Below are 16,728 nucleotides of genomic sequence, written 5' to 3' on the forward strand. Positions count from 1 at the left end.
TATTTTTATTTTTTTTTTAAAGGTGTAGAATGTTTGGAAAGGTGTAGGCCAAGGTATTTTCCTAGCACTACTGCACTAGGCACTAGCACCTTTTCTTTTTGGCTTCAGTAGAACCAAGGATTTTTTTTCCTATCCTCTACTAAGCCATGTGTCACTCTCTTCCAGACAAACAAAAACTTAAGAAAATACCTGTTAAGGATGCTCTTATAAACGACATATACACGTATGAAGAGTGCGAGGACACTAATTATTGAAATATTATTTGTCTGCCTTCAAAACGTGTCAAAGGAGTACACAATAATGAAACCTGCACAATTTTGATTTATCTACATAATAATGAAACGTGCACAAGTTTCCCTGTATAAAAAATACTTATACTATTTCACTCAAGATGAAAGCAGCTGCCTCTTCGGTGTAGAACTGTAGAAGAAGACTTTATGGGGCAAATGCTACTTTATTTATCATTAACACCTCCAAAACTCCATGGCATGGCTCAAACAAACTCAGAGTTTAGCTGACCAAGAATGGATGTAACCAAAATAAAGCTATTTAGCAGAAAAGGGGGGAGTGGGAACTTAAGATAAAATGCAAGCAAAAAGGCTATTATAATTTGACAGAGCTGTCGTCTCAATTCTAAGCACCATTTCCTTCACATGCACAAGTCACGGTTGTCAAAAATTTCCCATCCATCCTCCAGAAGAGCAGCTTTACAATTATTTCTGGTTTCCTCTGCTGCTGCAGATGTGCTGTCCATCTTCTGCTGTCCTGACAAATTTGTTTGCTCAGCAGCTACTTGGTCCGAATCAGGTACCAGACTTTTCGAGGATGAGCTTGAAGATGCTAAAATGCAGCTTGTCTGACTGGAAGAAAGCGATTTGCTGAGTGGAACGCGATCATCAAACTTCTCTTTTAGTAACCTCACATCTTGACATATCACTGATATCTCTCCTCTGCAAAACAGAATGCAAGAACACCCCGGCATACATGAAAAATCCCTATACAGATCTCCAAGTGCAGAAAAAAATTGAGTAAAAAATCAAAGATAATAATCCAAGGCTCCTATCAGTTATGTTCATATATTCTTAATCAACATCACCCAAGCCCACACCTTTCGTGCTGGAAATTATTCTGTGGACCCAGGTCCACCTTGCAAGGTGAACCCCAGTCCAAATGTTCACAATTTACCTTGTAAAAATTTCACAATTTATATACTACTAACATACAAGGTTAACATATATGTAATTGATTACCTTGTTTTGTATTCACAAGTTCCTTTCAAATACTACAGTCACACAATATTAACAGATTAGGTTTTGATGACCCTGTATTGTATTTATGTGTTTTTTGACTTAGAAAACTCTAAAAGTTCACAATTTCAATACTAAAAACACACAATTTATACGTCGTTTAAGACCCTGGTCCATGGTATAACAACTGTTTCGTGCTGGACAAGGTAACTTAACAGCCATCCTGCACAAAATTTGGAGTTTTACTGGATAAGAACACTTACTGCAACATATCTACAATGCGTCCACGATCAACAAGGAACTCCTGTAACTGAAATGAAAGAATAAGAGTGTTGCATGAACAGATTAGATATTTTATTCTTTAGAAAATGCCCCAATCAAGCATTGTAACACTCCAAATTCATGCACAAACACACGCAAATATATGATGCAGGGGTTTTTACCTTGGCATTTTCTTCTGCCTCTCGCTTCAAAATGTTTGAATCTTGCACAACTTTCTCCATAATGAGTTCTTGCTCAACCAGTGCTTTCCGTGCAAGCTCTTCCTTTTGCAACTTGTCTTGTTCAGCAGCTTCCCTCTCTCTCTCGGCAGCATCTAGTCGTACTTCAAGAGCTTGGCGCATCTATATTGAAAGATGTTATAAAAGCAGGTAAAAGGATATCACACTGCTAGTATATACTTGTCAAATTCTATAAAAAGTTAAGCATACTCATAAGTAATATTAACTTAAGTTAGACAGAAGTTCTGACAAGACCCCAATAAACGAACCCAGCAGAATAACAAGCTAGTTCTTTTTATCCCAACAAAGAATGATTTTGGAGGAAATATTCTTCCAACAACACAACAGGAGTAGAAACATAGGAAAGAATCCAAACTATAATAGAGAAAAAGGTATTATCTCCACACAACAAAAATTTCATCACCTCATCAAGAATAGCAAGAGATTTATCCCTTTCATCTGCCAAGCTGAGAAGGCGAGACTGGAGCTCTTTCACTTCAGTAGCCAGGATAGCCTTCTCACCATACACTTCTCCAGCATGCTGCAAAAAAACCCCCAAAAATTTTTTTTTTAAAAAGGTGCAATTCTTCAAAATCAGAAGAAATTAAACACAGTATCATATCAGCAAGGCTTCATTTTGTTAGAAATGGAAAGCAACCATGTCATTTGCTTCCTTAGCATGTTTCAGCATTTCTTTCAAGTCCTCCACTCTTTTAAGTATGTCCAGTCCCCCGATAGCAGCTTCCTCCTTTGCCTGTTCTGCAGCTTTCTCTTGAAGTTCAACTTCCCTCATTAAGCTGATAAGGGACTCCATAGCAACAAACATGGTTTTCTGCAAAATTTTGATTTTAGATTTTGGACTTTCTGCCAATAAATCATCTGACTTTGCAACCACTCAATTATCAGTATATATGCTTTGCAGAAAGCATCCGGGAAAATTAAGAATATGCATTGCAACACTCAAAATCTACTCTGACAAATGAGAAACAGGTACTTGATGCAAGGTCAAAATTACAACACCTTACCTTGTTAGATCTTGCTTCAGCAATTATATCCTCAAGAAGACCAATTCTACAAATTTGACCCGAACGGGTAACTATAGAATTAGCGATAGGTTCCATGTCAGCATTAAGCAATTCGCTGGTATCAGATGCAACATTAATAAAACCATTTAGTACTGTTGCTTCAGGAAGAACATTTTCCATTCCTGCTTCAACAGCCAGCCCTGCATTGCCCTGACAAGCCTGAATGTTTGATGAAGCATGATCCAAAGAATCACTATACAAGGATTTTTCATTGCATGTATCTTTATGTGTGGTGCTGCTATCTCCATGAATTGCAAGGCCATTGATCTCAACAGCCGGCACATTCAAATATTCCGGATATACAGCTCTACTTTCTTCATGAAGATTAGAAGCATGTTCTAGTGATTCAGAGGATTCACATTTATCACCATAGTCATCTTTACCATCACATTTTTCATGTACATCACAAGCAGGTTCTTGAGTTCCAGAAGATTCACATTTATCAGCATTGTAACTTTCAGCAGCAACTTCAGGATTTGACTTAAAGGATGTGATATTAGAAGATAAATCAGGACAAACTCTGACACTACTTTCACCAGTCGCTAAGGAGATCAAATTGACACTTATACTGCCTTCAAGTACACCTTGCTGTCCAATTGCATTGGAAGCTTGATGGTATTGACCTTTTGCATCATGTAGAGGTTGGCCTCGCTCACATATAGCATCATAGGATGACAAGTCATTTTGCTTTTCATTACAAGATGATGCAGTTGATGATGCATTTTGTAGTGAAACGTCATTTTTCGGGAAAGTTTCACTAAAATCCACAGCAACTGATGAAATCAAAATGGTCAAGTTAATTACTTTCAACCAAAATGCCAGTAAAAGAAAAAAAAATACTCGTAGCATGTAAGTTTCTGATTGAATACTCCGTAGCATGACGTTTCTGATTGCTAATAATTTGAATCAGCAGGGTAAAATAATCTTCACATAATAGTAGACAGCATTTGGACAAAAAACAAGCCTTACCAAGAGATGATTGTGCTAAAGCCCCATTCTTAGGGGATGAAGCAGGTAGTGGTTTGGATCTCTCTGTCAAAAAAGGGATAACTTCTGTAAGAACAACCTCAACAGCTGCATCAGGATCCTTACAGTGTTCAATAGCAACAGCCCTTAGAACCCGAGAATCAACCTGTTTCAAGTGATGAGAAGATCTTTCAATAAGTTAAAGTTTTTCCTTCACTGCATATGAATTGGTTACAAAGAATAGTCACAAATACAAACTTTTGAATGGCGGGAAACTAGTTCTAATTTTAGGAGTGGCAATTTCAGGAAAATACTGTTCTTATAATTTAAATTAAAATTCACCCTCAACACACACCGCGATACCAAAGCATGGGTCACATAAACAGAGGAATTAGTTAAACTTGCATAGATTTTAGAGCAAAGAAACAAAACCCAGTTTAAAATTAAATACAGCTGGCATAGTGTAACAAGAAACTTTTCATAGTGAGCATACCTCAGGGAAAACCTCCTGCAAAGAGCTATATACTTTTTTGAATCCCATCTCAAATAATTACAAATTCAACTCTGCATAATTGTAAAATATATAAACATAAGTAATTAAGTATGAAAATGTCAACTTAAAATTGGCACAGAAAACACCCTACGAAGGGGTGAGAAACAGACCAAACAATTAACAGAAATCTGAGCCGAATTCTCAACATGTACAATATGTCTCAAACCCTAGCCCTCAACATATTGCCATTTTAATAAGAAAGCAGGAAAAAAAGAGCCAAATTATCAACACAGGGGTAAACAATCATAAATTTAAAAACTTCATATAAAACAGAGACGAATATACATCGATGAAAGACGCGTCAACGCCTAAATTATTGTAATCCTATTAAAAAAAAAGAATCAGAAAACCTTTTTCGTTATTCTGTAGTATAAATCCGCAAACATGCAACGAAAAAAATTGGCATCAGAATGCGAAGCGACGATGACATACGAAACCCTAGGGGATGATCAATGATGGGTTGAATTAAAATTGAAGCTGAGAGACAGCGACTGTGATGAAATTCCATACCTATGCGTAATTCAGTATACTCGCGAGAATCAGTACGCAGAGAGAGAGAGGGTGTGGCTGTGACGTAGGGTAGTAGTGTGTGAAGGACAAGACGATGATGAGTCTATAAAAGGATGGGTATTTGCAGTATTCCTTTGGAGATGGAGACTTTAGAAGTGTATTATTATAATAATGTTTTGGGGAAAACAAATATTATTTAAAATTTCTAAATTTTTACAGTTTAATAGTCCAAGCCTTCTCTTCCACCCATTATCACAACAGAAATTTACTATTTTGTTGCTTGATAACAAAAATCAAACGTAAAGATAATTTAGAATTATCTTCTCCTCCAAATTGAGGTATTTTTAGTTAAATACTTTATAATTTATTTTAAACTACTAATTAGTTAGTACCTTAAAATAATAGTTTATTTTAAAATATTATTAGATAGCATTTCAAAAATAAATCAATAATTTTTTTAAAAAAAAAATCATTTTTATTCTTATTGTTCAAACAAAAATTGGGACCACTTGAATTGTTACAAAATAAGCTTCATGAGGTTATGTGTGTGTTCAGGTGCGGTTGTGCGGTTAAATTTGAGTCATTGATCTTGCCTAAATCAACGTTCAGAATTAACAATGATTTAAAAAATGTGCGGTGGCAATTTGGTTTTTTTGCATCTAGGTCAAATTGAAGGTGCATGATTTTCCTTCTCAAGGTGCGTGATTTTTGTGCTTAAGGTGGGTGGTTTTTGTACTGTGTGTCTTAAGGTGCGTCAATGTGTTGAAAATTTAAGTGCGTCGATCTAAAGTTTTAAGTGCGTGATTTTCCTTCTTAAGGTACGTGGTTTGTGTGCTTAAGGTGCGTCATTTGTTGAAACTTAATGTGCGTTGGCCTAAAGCTTTAGGTGCGTGGTTTTTCTTCTTAAGGTGCGCGATTTGTATGCTTAAGGTGCGTCGGCTGTTGAAACTTAAGGTGTGTCATTTTAAAAATTTAGGTGCATGGTTTGTGCTCTTAAGGTGCTTTGTTTGTGTATTTAAGGTGCGTGGTTTGTGTACTTAAGGTGTGCCATTTTAAATCTCTAGGTGCGTGATTTGTGTTCTTAATGTGTGTGATTTGTGCACTTAAGGTGCGTCATTTTAATGTTTATGGTGTGTCTTTTTGTGTTAACCGCACAACTGTACGGGGAGTAATATTTGCACATGATCCACTCCCATTGAGTGATGAATAATAAAAGATTGATGATTACGTGATTATATAGTATTTGCACATGATCCACTCCCATTGAGTGATGAATAATAAAAGATTGATGATTATGTGATTATATAGTATTAATTTATTAAATAATACTGCATAATATTTTTAAGTTAGAATAAGTTTGCCAACTACCATGTAGTGTGATGACATCCTGATTGCAATTCCAAATGGATGGTCATAAGTTTGAATCCCGGTGATTGGGGACTTAATATTTAAGAAAGTATAAAACAGATAATATATACCTTGTAAAAAATCATGATTAAGGACTGACATACATTGTAGTATCTGAGGCTTGATCTCATGACCTCTCACATGGGAGAGGTCACTACATGCCATCTGAGCACAAGGTGCTTGGCATGATTAAAGACTTAATATTTGAGAAAGTATAAAACAGATACTACATTGTACAGAATCATGAGTTTTTTTCTTTTTTTAAAAAAAAAAAAAAGAATAAGTTTAACAATTTTTAATTAATTTTAGTGAAAAAAAAGTTTGGAGTCACATGAAATAATTATTGTAATCACTTGTATCAAAAGGCATTTAAAAAAGGAGTAAAAATATTACAGTATTCTCTGTGAAATGGCGGCGGCAGCGGAGGCTTAAATGCTTAATGTCAATCAACTATGATACAGGGGTAAAAGAGGAATATCACATGACTTAGTCTAGTGAATTTTCTTGGAGAAGGGTCCAATGCGATTAATGACGGCAAAATATGTTGTGGAACCGTGTCTATCTTCGTGTCCAACTTGTAAGGTGAATACGATTCAAAAACTGTTCATAATTATGAATATATAGTTCTATAATTATAAATATAGAGTTTTATAATTATGAATATAGAGTTTTGTAATTGTGAATATGAAGTTCAATAATTGTGAATATGAAGTTCAGTAATTATGAATATAAAATTCAATAATTATGAACATAGCATTTTGTAATTGTGAAATAGAGTTCAATAACTGTGAATATAAAGTTAAAACATTATGAATATAGAATTTTATAATTATGAACATAAAGTCATAGAGTTTAGTAATTATGAACATAGAACCATGTCCACCTTGCAAAGTGAACACTGTTCCACGGCATAACCAGGGCCGGCCCTGGGGCATGGGCCTGCCCAGGGCCCATCCCTAGAGGGGGCCCATAGACCAAGATATAATAATATATTGTAGGCAATTTACAATCATTATTGTGTGGACCATGGTCCACACAAGTTGTGTGGACCATATTTTGTCTACTGTAAAGTAATGTACATTCAGTATAAAAATAATGTACACTTAGAACAAAAATAATGTACATTGTATTCAGGGGATGTACATTATTTTTGTTCTGAGTGTACATTATATTGTATAATGTACATTTAACACAAGCATAATGTACATTTAGTATATTAAAAATGTACGTTTTGTTATGGTCCACATAACATTGTGTGGACCATGGTCCACATAATAATTTGCCGGCAATTTATATCCTGCACCACGGCGCGCGTTGCATTGTGCGCCCAGATGCAAAACGACGTCGTTTCAATTTTTTTTTTTTTTTTGAAATTTCCCGCCCCAGTGTTTGGCAGTTAATTTCTTTTAAAAAAAAAACCATGTTCAAAAATGTACATAATGTTATACTAGAATACACATAATTGTATACATGAATGTACATAATTATATAACAAAATATACATACTCTTTTTTAAAAGATAATACACATAATCTAACATAATACATAATAAACATAAACTTTTAACATGATACACATCAACTCTTAACATAATACACAAAAATTTCCTGATTCGGATGTACATAATTGTATAAAAAGAATTTACATAATTGTATAAAAAATGTACATAATTGTATGAACAAATATACATAATCACAGCAACTTCCTACTGCGCCTCCCAAAACGACGTCGTTTTGGGAGGCGTGTGACGCACAGTGCTACGCGCGCCGTGGTGTAGGGTATAACGTCGTTTTGGGAGGCGTGCGACGCACAGTGCTACGCGCGCCGTGGTGTAGAGTATAACGATTGTATATTGTATATTATATATACTAGTAATTCACCCGCGCAATGCACGGGAAAAAATTATGTTATTATAAATATAAATAAAAAATAGAAAAACTAAAATATTTTAAATTATTTAATATAATAATATTTTTGAGCTTCCATTGGTCAAGTATTTATTATTTTTATAGAATACAAAATTACAATTAAAATTTTGTATGGTTAATATAATCTCTTATTATGTGCATATTCAAATAAACTTATAGAGAGAATTTACATAATTACATTGATTTATTCTTAATTGTATTTCATCTATATTATAATTTTCACAATACGAATAATAACTAAGATAATTACATTTGGAAAGCAAATTTCAAATTTTGTATGTGTAAATTTAAACTCTAATTGAACACATTTTTTATATGATTATATAATATATAGCTATTTTATTATTCAAAAGTATAGTTTGTATATGATTATATAATATATAATTATTTTATTTCTTAAATGTTGTGTTTTTTTTTTTTTATAATAAAAGATATTGTGACATTAATTGTAGCATTAATTATTTCCCAAACCATATAGCTTTATTATATAAAGGATTACTTAGTATATATTAGAAAAAATTATTTAATTATTTTTTACTTGACTTCTTATGGAAGTCGAATAGATGGAAGATTTAGGAAGAATCGAAAAAAAGGCATCGGCGCATCGCAATTCACAACCATTCAATACCTCTCTGCCACAACAACCGTTCAATTCCTCTCAATGAGTTATTAAAAGTCCAGAAGCTAAATAAGAATGGGCAATCGAGTGAATGACAATCTACTTTCATAATCCACAAATAACAAATCTTGTCTGCAGTCAGTCGGTCCTGACTCTGTTCGCCACGCCTTCACCACTCCGGTCTACAATTGTAATTTGCAAAGGTATTTTAATTTTATGATTTGAGATTTTTTTTTTAAAGCTACGATTTGGGAATTAGGCCATATTGTTAATTGTGTTGTTGAAAAGTCTATGATTTGGCCATTTGGGAATTGGGATTTGCATAATTGTAGAATGTACTGCATTAGGAATTTGTAAAATTTTGATTTCTGAAAGCTCTATAATTTATTTAAGAATGATAATTTTTAATTGGGATTTTCAGAATTGAAAACTACAAGTCATGGCTTAGTTTGCAGATTAAATAATTATCCATTTATCCAGAATTCTAAATTCCTAATTGTTAATTGAAATATTGAATAAGCTATATTGTTGTATCTATTGTTTCTTAGAGTAAAATGTGGCATCTGTCAGATGCCAAAGTTATTTTTTGGTTTAATTTACTAATTACTTTGTTGTAGTGATTCATATTGTCCCTTTTTAATCTTTCTGGATTGCTCCTGTTGAATGTTGATGTCCAAATATTAATGGGGGTTTATTCGGAATTAATTGGCCTATATGTTATAATTTTATTTATTTATGCAGAATATTAGTCTTTATTGTTGCAGGGATTGAATGACATGGATATTTTTGTATATAAAAAATGTTGAAAATTTTCTAATCTTATTTTATGTTATTTGACGTCATGATTTTATTAGTATTATTAAATTTTAATTTCAATTTTTCATATAGGGACCCTTTTTTTAATTTCGCCCCGGGCCTATAAAATGTTTGGACCGGCCCTGGGCTAACAATCCATTAATGACTCGATAGGTTGTACAATGGAGGCTTAAATGCTTAATGTCAATCAACTATAATGACTCGATAGGTTGTACAACATGAGGTTGGAGTTTATTTTTTTGAGTAATACTACATATACTCCCACATTTTAATTCATTTTGTACTCCATGCTTACATGTCACTTTTTGATTCATTCAATACAATGTGGGCCACAGTTTTTATTACTTTCTTTTCATCATCATCCAATAAAAGCAAGACACGTGGCGAAAATTTTACTCCCTTAGAGTACATATATCATTTTCCTTATTTTTTCTTCTTTTCATCATCCTCCAATAAAATCAAGACACATGGCGGAGTTTTACTCCCTTAGAGCATGCGCATCAGTTGGGAAGAATGTGAGGATAATATAAGAGTGATTAGGAAAGAGAATGTGGGAGGGGAGAGAAAAAAAAGAAAAAAAAAAAGAGAAAATGGATTTAAAATAAAAAATAAAAAATGATGTTGTCAGGCGCGTCTGACGCGCCATCGGGTGCACGCACGCGGCCGGCTTTTCCCCAGATGTGCGCGAAACGCGCACAGCCTTAGTTCATTTTTTTTTTAACTTCTGACATTATTTTTACATTTGCAGTCCTATTCTTTCTCAATTATTTCATTCCTACATCAGTTATGCTTTCACCTTGGGGAGAATTAATTCTGAAATAACTCCACTTTCTCTTCTATTGTGGATGCTCTTAGGGGATGTTTGGTTCATGGAAAATGTTTTTTTCTTGTGTTTGGTTTATGGAATTCATTTTCCATTGGAAAATGAATTCCTCAAAGTTGAGGAAAACAAAATCCTTGGTTGCACCAAGGATTTTGTTTTCCATGAAAGATGGGAAGAAAAAGTGAGATGGAATGCATATTTTACATTTTTACCCTTGTTTACTTTTTTAATTATATTACTTTTATTAATTTGTAGGGACATATAGGTCTTTATACTTGTTATTCTTTACAATTTCAAATATAACCAAACAATAAAATTAGTATTCTCAGTAATTCTTTTTTCACCAACCAAACAATGAAATTCATCTTCCTAGTAATTATTTTTTCATAAAATTTCAATTTCACTTCCCTTAAAATATTTTCCGCGAACCAAACGAGCCCTTAGAATACATATATCATTTTCCTTATTTTTTCTTCTTTAAATAATTTAAGTTTTCCAACTTTGTTGAATCTTATTTTAAAGTCAATGAAGATACGGGTATAATGGAAATAAAATAAAATGTGTTTGGTATAATATAATGTGTTATAAAATATGGTAATTTGTGTTCTTTTTATTATAAAAAGGCAATTAATTTCTTAATTTATCCTCGTTCTCTTTTATTTTACCAAATTGTTGCTATCAAATTAAACGGAGACTGTTTAGTTGAAGGAACAGTGGCAATTTTGTAATTTTGCTAAGTTGGATGGCAGTCTATACTTGATACTCACCTTCAAAGAAATACTCCGTAACATGTTTTCATTATAAAGCAAAAAAGTATTTGACATTCCTTTTAGACTTTTGCTCTAGCTTCTTTCCAAAGATCCCTTAAGTTTTTTTTTTTTTTTTTCCTTGAAAATTTAAGAACTTCATTAATGCAAATCATCATACAAGTTGTTGACAATAAAGGAAGGATGGCAGGAAGACCACTCCTTACGCAGAGACAAAGAACAAGCTTCCCTAGTAAGACTATGGGCAACGCTGTTCACAATACGTCTAACATGAAAGATAAATACATGACTAAGTGAACGTAGCAAGTCTTTTACATCAAAAATAACAAGATCAAATGAAGAATCCTCCCCATTAAGCTTCAAACTTTGAGTAATATGGAGAGCATCCGTTTCTACTTGGATGTGACTGATATCACGAAGCTTAAGCCAACTCAAAACATGTGGCTGAACATTGATGAATAAGATGAGCATTACACTCGAGACTCGAGGGGGGGGGGGGGTAACTCCTAAACTCGAGGCAAAGAGCTGCTATCAACAGATGCAGCTAGAACATGAGTCAATCGGTTCGTAGACCGAAGAATAAAACATGAGCTACTCGGTTCATAGACCGGCGAATAAAACCAATGCGACATGAATTTAAAGAGCTAAGCAAAGCTGAACAAACATTATAAACAAGATCAATATACGACGTACTCTTTGCTAAATTTCTGCATAGAACCTGACAATCTGATTGGAAACGAACTCGGGCAAAAACTTTGTTCTTAACCCAAGATAAAACCTCTTTACAAGCCATTACTTCCGCCGCGTGTGCATCCATCGCTCCTTCCAGTAAATCATTTGTAGTCGCAACCCAACCCCCATCCTTCGATGTAACTTAGAATCCATACACAAAGGTGCTAGAATTTTGGTTATAAGCAGCATAAAAAAAAAAAAAAAAAAAAAAAAAAAAAAAAAAAAAAAAAAAAACCATATGTAATCCCATGGTTCTTCCTTCGAATCGGCAGTTGATAACCGATGATTGGACCTTAGACTCAAACACAGCTGAGTTGCGCGCTAACCAAATAGCATGCAACCCCGCTGCCATCAATTCAGCGTGATCCTCTCCAGGCATGCCCAACACATGAGACAACCAATCAGCCCACTCCAAACCAACTTATGGAAGATTAACATGAGACCCATGCCAAACCCTCTTAGCATAAATACAACTACAAAACACATGGAGCAGTGTTTCATGTTCTTGTCACAAACAGAACAAAGAGCTTCCTCCACACATTTTTTTCTTAATCGATCAATAGTAGGAAGAACCCCTTATGCAACTCTCTAAACCACGGTCTGGTATTTAGGGGGCATATTCAATTTCCAGATAGAACTCCACTATATAAAAACACTACTAGCTATCTCTAATTCCCCTATCAACAACATATAACCATTCCTCAGAGTATAGTCACCACGTATATTACAATGCCAAACCAACAATCCTCATAATCCATATTAATAGGGTTTTAGAGATTTATAAAACCTCCGTCTCATAGAAAATATCCCAAAGTAAATTAACGTTCCAAGAATTTATGAGTGGATCAAGCAAATTATTTATTGTAAGATCACGCAGTTCCTGAGGTTGAGGGGATCGAATTCTGCCTGCATTTGGACCAGTCAGCCATGAGTGTTCCTATACCTTGTGTTGCAACCATTATCCACCATGTGCTTGACACCCCTATAAATTAGTGATTGGGCCTCTAAAATACTCCTCCAACAATAACTTGGGTTACTACCAATCGTTGCCTCCAGATATGAACTACGAGGATAGTAACGTGTCTGAAAAGTGAAAAACACGAGAAACTAGAGAAGTTGGGTTGGTAAAAAAATGCCAACCCTGCTTAGCCAATAGGGCAAGATTAAAAGCATGAAGACACCTGAACCCAAGCCCCCCAAACCTTTTTGGCACAGTCATTATCCCAAGCCAACCAATGGATTCCACTTCTCTCACCACCCCAATTCTCACACCAATACATGTTCATCTTTCTTTCTAATTCCTTACAAAAGGACTTGGGAAGTAAGAAAACACTCATAACATACATGGGCATAACTTGTGCAACTGTTTTTATCAGAACTTTCTTACCAGCACATCATGACAAAAACCTCCTGTTCCTGGAACCAATGCGGTTACCCAACTTTTCCTCAATATAGGTAAATACTGCTCGTTTGTTCCTCCCTACCACTGAAGGCAAACCCAGATACTTACCAAAATACTCTGTTTGTACCACGCTAAGCAGACCCACCACCACCCTCCTTTCAACCTCCTTCATGTTCCTAAATCCCACTGAAACAAATGCTAGACTTATAAAAATTTACCAATGGCCATGGCAACTTCTTCTACTCTTCCAGACACCCTTTCACCACTTCAGCCTCCTGCCTATTTGATTTGAAGAAAAGAAAACTATCATCAGCAAAAAACAAGTGTAAAACTGGGGGGAGCCCCACGTGCCACTCTACACCCATGAATTCTCTCCCCACCCTGTGTCTGCTGCAAAAGCAAAGATAGACCATCAGCACATAAGATAAATAAATAGGGAGAAAGGGGGTCACCCTGCCTCAAACCCCTAGTAGGAACTACCACACCAGCCACATCCCCATTTACCATGACGTTATATCTAACCAACGTCACACACAACATAATCAGATTCACCCAACGTTCAGCAAAACCCAGACCAACCAGCATACATCTAAGGAATTCCCACCCCATCCTGTCATAAGCCTTCGCCATATCAAGTTTTAAAGTTTCCCAACCTACTTCCCCATAAGTTTTCTTGCATAAATAATGACCCACCTTTGCTGCCACCGAAATGTTGTCAGTTATTAATCTGCCTAGAAGGAAGGTACCCTATGATTTAGAAATGACATAACTTAATAAACCATTCATACGATTTGCAATCATCTTAGCCATCACCTTGTAAACTACGTTACACAAGGCAATAGGCCTAAGATAAATAAAATAAAATAAAATAAAATAAAATAAAATAAAACTAACTCCGAAACTTTCTTTTTTGGCACTAACACAACATTTGCATCATTCAATTCAGTAGGGAATTATCCCATTTGCAGACAATTAAGAACAAAACTAGTAACATCATAACCCTCCACGCCCCAAAATTTTTGAAAGAAACAAGGATTCATACCGTTCGCCCTAGGGGCTTTGTCAGGGAACATGGCAAAGATAGCATCTCGAACCTCCTCCGCCCTGAAAGGCCGCAGAAGCTCATCATTCATCTCACTGGTGACGTGTGCTTGTAAATCTCAAAAGAACCGGGCCCCTTAACAACCTTTACTCTGGAAAATACCATCATAATAGCTCACAGCCAGAGGCCCCAATTCCTTCCCTTCCACCCAATCACCATCCCCATTCTTTAGCTTAACCAGTCGATTTTTCCTCTTCTTGTTAGAGGGCGAGAGATGGAAATACATAGTGTTCATATCCCCTTCTCTCAACCAGTGCTGCTTTGCCCTTTGTTTCCAATAAACATCCTATCGTCTTAATAACTGCTACAACTCAACATTCAACCGATTAAACATATTTAACTCCCTCTTACTCGTATGGCCCGCAATGGTCTCGTCTCCTTGCGAATTACCTTAATATGTTTACCAAAGCGATGACATCTGTCACCACCCCAACCAACCATCCGCGAACCACACAGTGCTAATCTCTCTTGCAAACCCATATCCTCATATTCGTTCAAAGAGTCCCTCACCATTTCACCACAACCTGCATCCAACAACCAAGCATTCTCAAACTTAAAACCCCTCATACCCATCCTCACTTGTGGCTCATAGATATCTAGGAACAAAGCAGAATGATCATAAGTGAGAGTTTCCAGATTGTACCCCTCGTCCCTCATGTGAATTCCTCCAATCCCCACCCGCTACCACTTTGTCCAGTCTCTATTCCACCAACCTTCTGTACCCCTACCTCTTTCCCAAGTGAAAGGATAACTAGTGTGGGCAACCCACTCAAACCGCAAGTCTCTAATGTCTCCCCAAAACCATGTAACAACTAAGATGGATGAGGCCGACCACCCCTCTTTTCAGCATGAGAGACTAAATCGTTAAAATCCCCCAACATCACCCAAGGCAAGTCTGACCTCCCCTTCAAGTCCTTTAACAATTGACGCACCTCCTTCCTTCTACTTCTCTTTGGAAACCCGTAATAACAAGTCAACCTCCACCTATGCTCCCCCTCCCTCCCGTTCACAACTAAATCGATGTGATTTCTGCTAAAGCTCAACAAACTTGCCATATTATGCATCCTCCACAACAAGGCCAACCCACCACTCAGACCCACACTGTCTACATAGAAAAGACCCTCAAACCCCAGCTTCACCTTCAACCTCTAAGCATGCCCTCTACATACTTTAGTTTCCATCAAAAAGATGAAATCGGGTTTCTTCGTAGCTGCAAAAGCCAACACCTCGTGAACTGTTCGTGGATCACCCAAGGCACGACAGTTCCAGCTCAAAACACTCATTGAGAAAGGCGGGCCTGAGACTCAAGTCCAACAAAAAACAAAGCATTTGAATTGTCTCGCATCTCAACATCCCCCAAATTAGCCCCATACCATCCTCTTCTCCTTTTTGGTGCCATGGCCACACCTACCTTACTCAACACACACTCACCACCTCCCAATACTGGATTTGCAACCCCCAAAACCCTCCTGTCAGCCAACAACTCCAACATGTTACCAAACCGACCTCGACCTTCTGCCACAACGCCAACACCACCTCTGCTAGCCAACCCCTTAGACCCCGTAACCAACCAATGCTTCCCCACCCCCTTACCATCTCTTCCTCCCCCCACCTTCAACCATGAATCGTACGGGAACTTATCTGGATCAACCCTGGCACCCCTAGCCAAAGCACAGAAGCGATCAATATGGCTTAGCATACCATAGAAAAAATATGGTGTAGTCTCTCATATTTAAAATTCACCCAGGACCACTTACCATCTCTACACACCAGCTTCATTCTCCGTTTAATCGGCTTACGAGCATCCAAGGCAGCCCTAACCCTGAAAAAGCTTCTGCTCGTGCCAGAATTAACCAAATCCAACTTCATAAACCTCCAAATATTCCCAATATTTAAGGGAAATAAGATGCCTTCCAGTAGTTATTGCATAGACCACGGTCCAAAAACGACATTGTTTCACTTTTTTTTTTTTTTTTTTTGTTCACGCGACTCGTTGTAACATATATTTTTGTAATTCATAATGTACATTATTTTAAAGCATAATGTACATTATTCTAACGCATAAAATACATTATCTTACTCTAGTAGTTTCATTATTCTCACATAGAGTACATTATTCTAAATAATAAAGTATATTATTCTTACTCATAATATTCAAAGACATTATTTTGGTTCGTGGTCCACACAATAATTTGTCGATGCCTTCCTAACCCATCGAAAACATCTTTATTATTACAATAAGCACTAAAACTATTTTTTGGACAAGTTAAA

The 16,728-nt window shown here is 36.0% G+C and overlaps 3 protein-coding genes across 5 annotated transcripts; all 3 read right to left on the reverse strand.

The window, feature by feature from the left end:
* Positions 1 to 218: 218 nt before the first annotated feature.
* On the reverse strand, positions 219 to 4,992 carry LOC109182882. 3 transcript variants are annotated; one of them, XM_019333114.1, is made up of 9 exons: positions 4,862 to 4,992; positions 4,292 to 4,362; positions 3,802 to 3,964; positions 2,773 to 3,605; positions 2,406 to 2,579; positions 2,172 to 2,288; positions 1,691 to 1,870; positions 1,511 to 1,557; positions 219 to 950 (listed from the first exon to the last, which is right to left on the reverse strand). In XM_019333114.1, the coding sequence occupies exons 2-9, from the start codon at positions 4,337 to 4,339 to the stop codon at positions 650 to 652; spliced, it is 1,863 nt and encodes a 620-aa protein (XP_019188659.1). In that variant the 5' UTR covers positions 4,340 to 4,362; positions 4,862 to 4,992; the 3' UTR covers positions 219 to 649. The 3 variants fall into 3 exon arrangements, 2 of the variants coding, with proteins under 2 accessions (XP_019188659.1, XP_019188660.1); XR_002054458.1 differs by having other exon boundaries at positions 753 to 1,121; positions 1,450 to 1,557; XM_019333115.1 differs by lacking the exon at positions 1,511 to 1,557 and having other exon boundaries at positions 788 to 950.
* Positions 4,993 to 13,347: 8,355 nt separating this feature from the next.
* On the reverse strand, positions 13,348 to 14,488 carry LOC109182606. The gene is made up of 4 exons (XM_019332755.1): positions 14,398 to 14,488; positions 13,836 to 14,086; positions 13,688 to 13,745; positions 13,348 to 13,541 (listed from the first exon to the last, which is right to left on the reverse strand). The coding sequence occupies exons 1-4, from the start codon at positions 14,486 to 14,488 to the stop codon at positions 13,348 to 13,350; spliced, it is 594 nt and encodes a 197-aa protein (XP_019188300.1).
* Positions 14,489 to 14,533: 45 nt separating this feature from the next.
* Positions 14,534 to 15,114, reverse strand: LOC109182607. Its single transcript, XM_019332756.1, has 2 exons — positions 14,848 to 15,114; positions 14,534 to 14,743 (listed from the first exon to the last, which is right to left on the reverse strand). Exons 1-2 carry the CDS (start codon positions 15,112 to 15,114, stop codon positions 14,534 to 14,536), a joined length of 477 nt encoding a protein of 158 aa, XP_019188301.1.
* Between the last annotated feature and the right edge of the window lie 1,614 nt (positions 15,115 to 16,728).

Source organism: Ipomoea nil, unplaced genomic scaffold, assembly GCF_001879475.1.
Source record: "Ipomoea nil cultivar Tokyo-kokei standard unplaced genomic scaffold, Asagao_1.1 scaffold1074, whole genome shotgun sequence".
Lineage (NCBI taxonomy): Eukaryota > Viridiplantae > Streptophyta > Magnoliopsida > Solanales > Convolvulaceae > Ipomoea > Ipomoea nil.

Bases quoted from the DNA above. Each gene is read 5' to 3' on its own strand.
- LOC109182882 (XM_019333114.1), bottom strand. From the start codon at position 4,339: ATGGGATTCAAAAAAGTATATAGCTCTTTGCAGGAGGTTTTCCCTGAG. The intron at 3,965-4,291 runs GTATGCTCACTA...CACTTGAAACAG, and splicing joins TGCAGGAGGTTTTCCCTGAG to GTTGATTCTCGGGTTCTAAG. The intron at 2,580-2,772 runs GTAAGGTGTTGT...AAAATTTTGCAG, and splicing joins CTGAAGCAAGATCTAACAAG to AAAACCATGTTTGTTGCTAT.
- LOC109182606 (XM_019332755.1), bottom strand. From the start codon at position 14,488: ATGAATGATGAGCTTCTGCGGCCTTTCAGGGCGGAGGAGGTTCGAGAT. The intron at 14,087-14,397 runs GTATGAATCCTT...CCTTCCTTCTAG, and splicing joins CAAAGCCCCTAGGGCGAACG to GCAGATTAATAACTGACAAC. The intron at 13,746-13,835 runs GTAGTTCCTACT...TTGCTTTTGCAG, and splicing joins ATGGGGATGTGGCTGGTGTG to CAGACACAGGGTGGGGAGAG.
- LOC109182607 (XM_019332756.1), bottom strand. From the start codon at position 15,114: ATGAGGGACGAGGGGTACAATCTGGAAACTCTCACTTATGATCATTCT. The intron at 14,744-14,847 runs GTAATTCGCAAG...TTAAGACGATAG, and splicing joins GCTTTGGTAAACATATTAAG to GATGTTTATTGGAAACAAAG.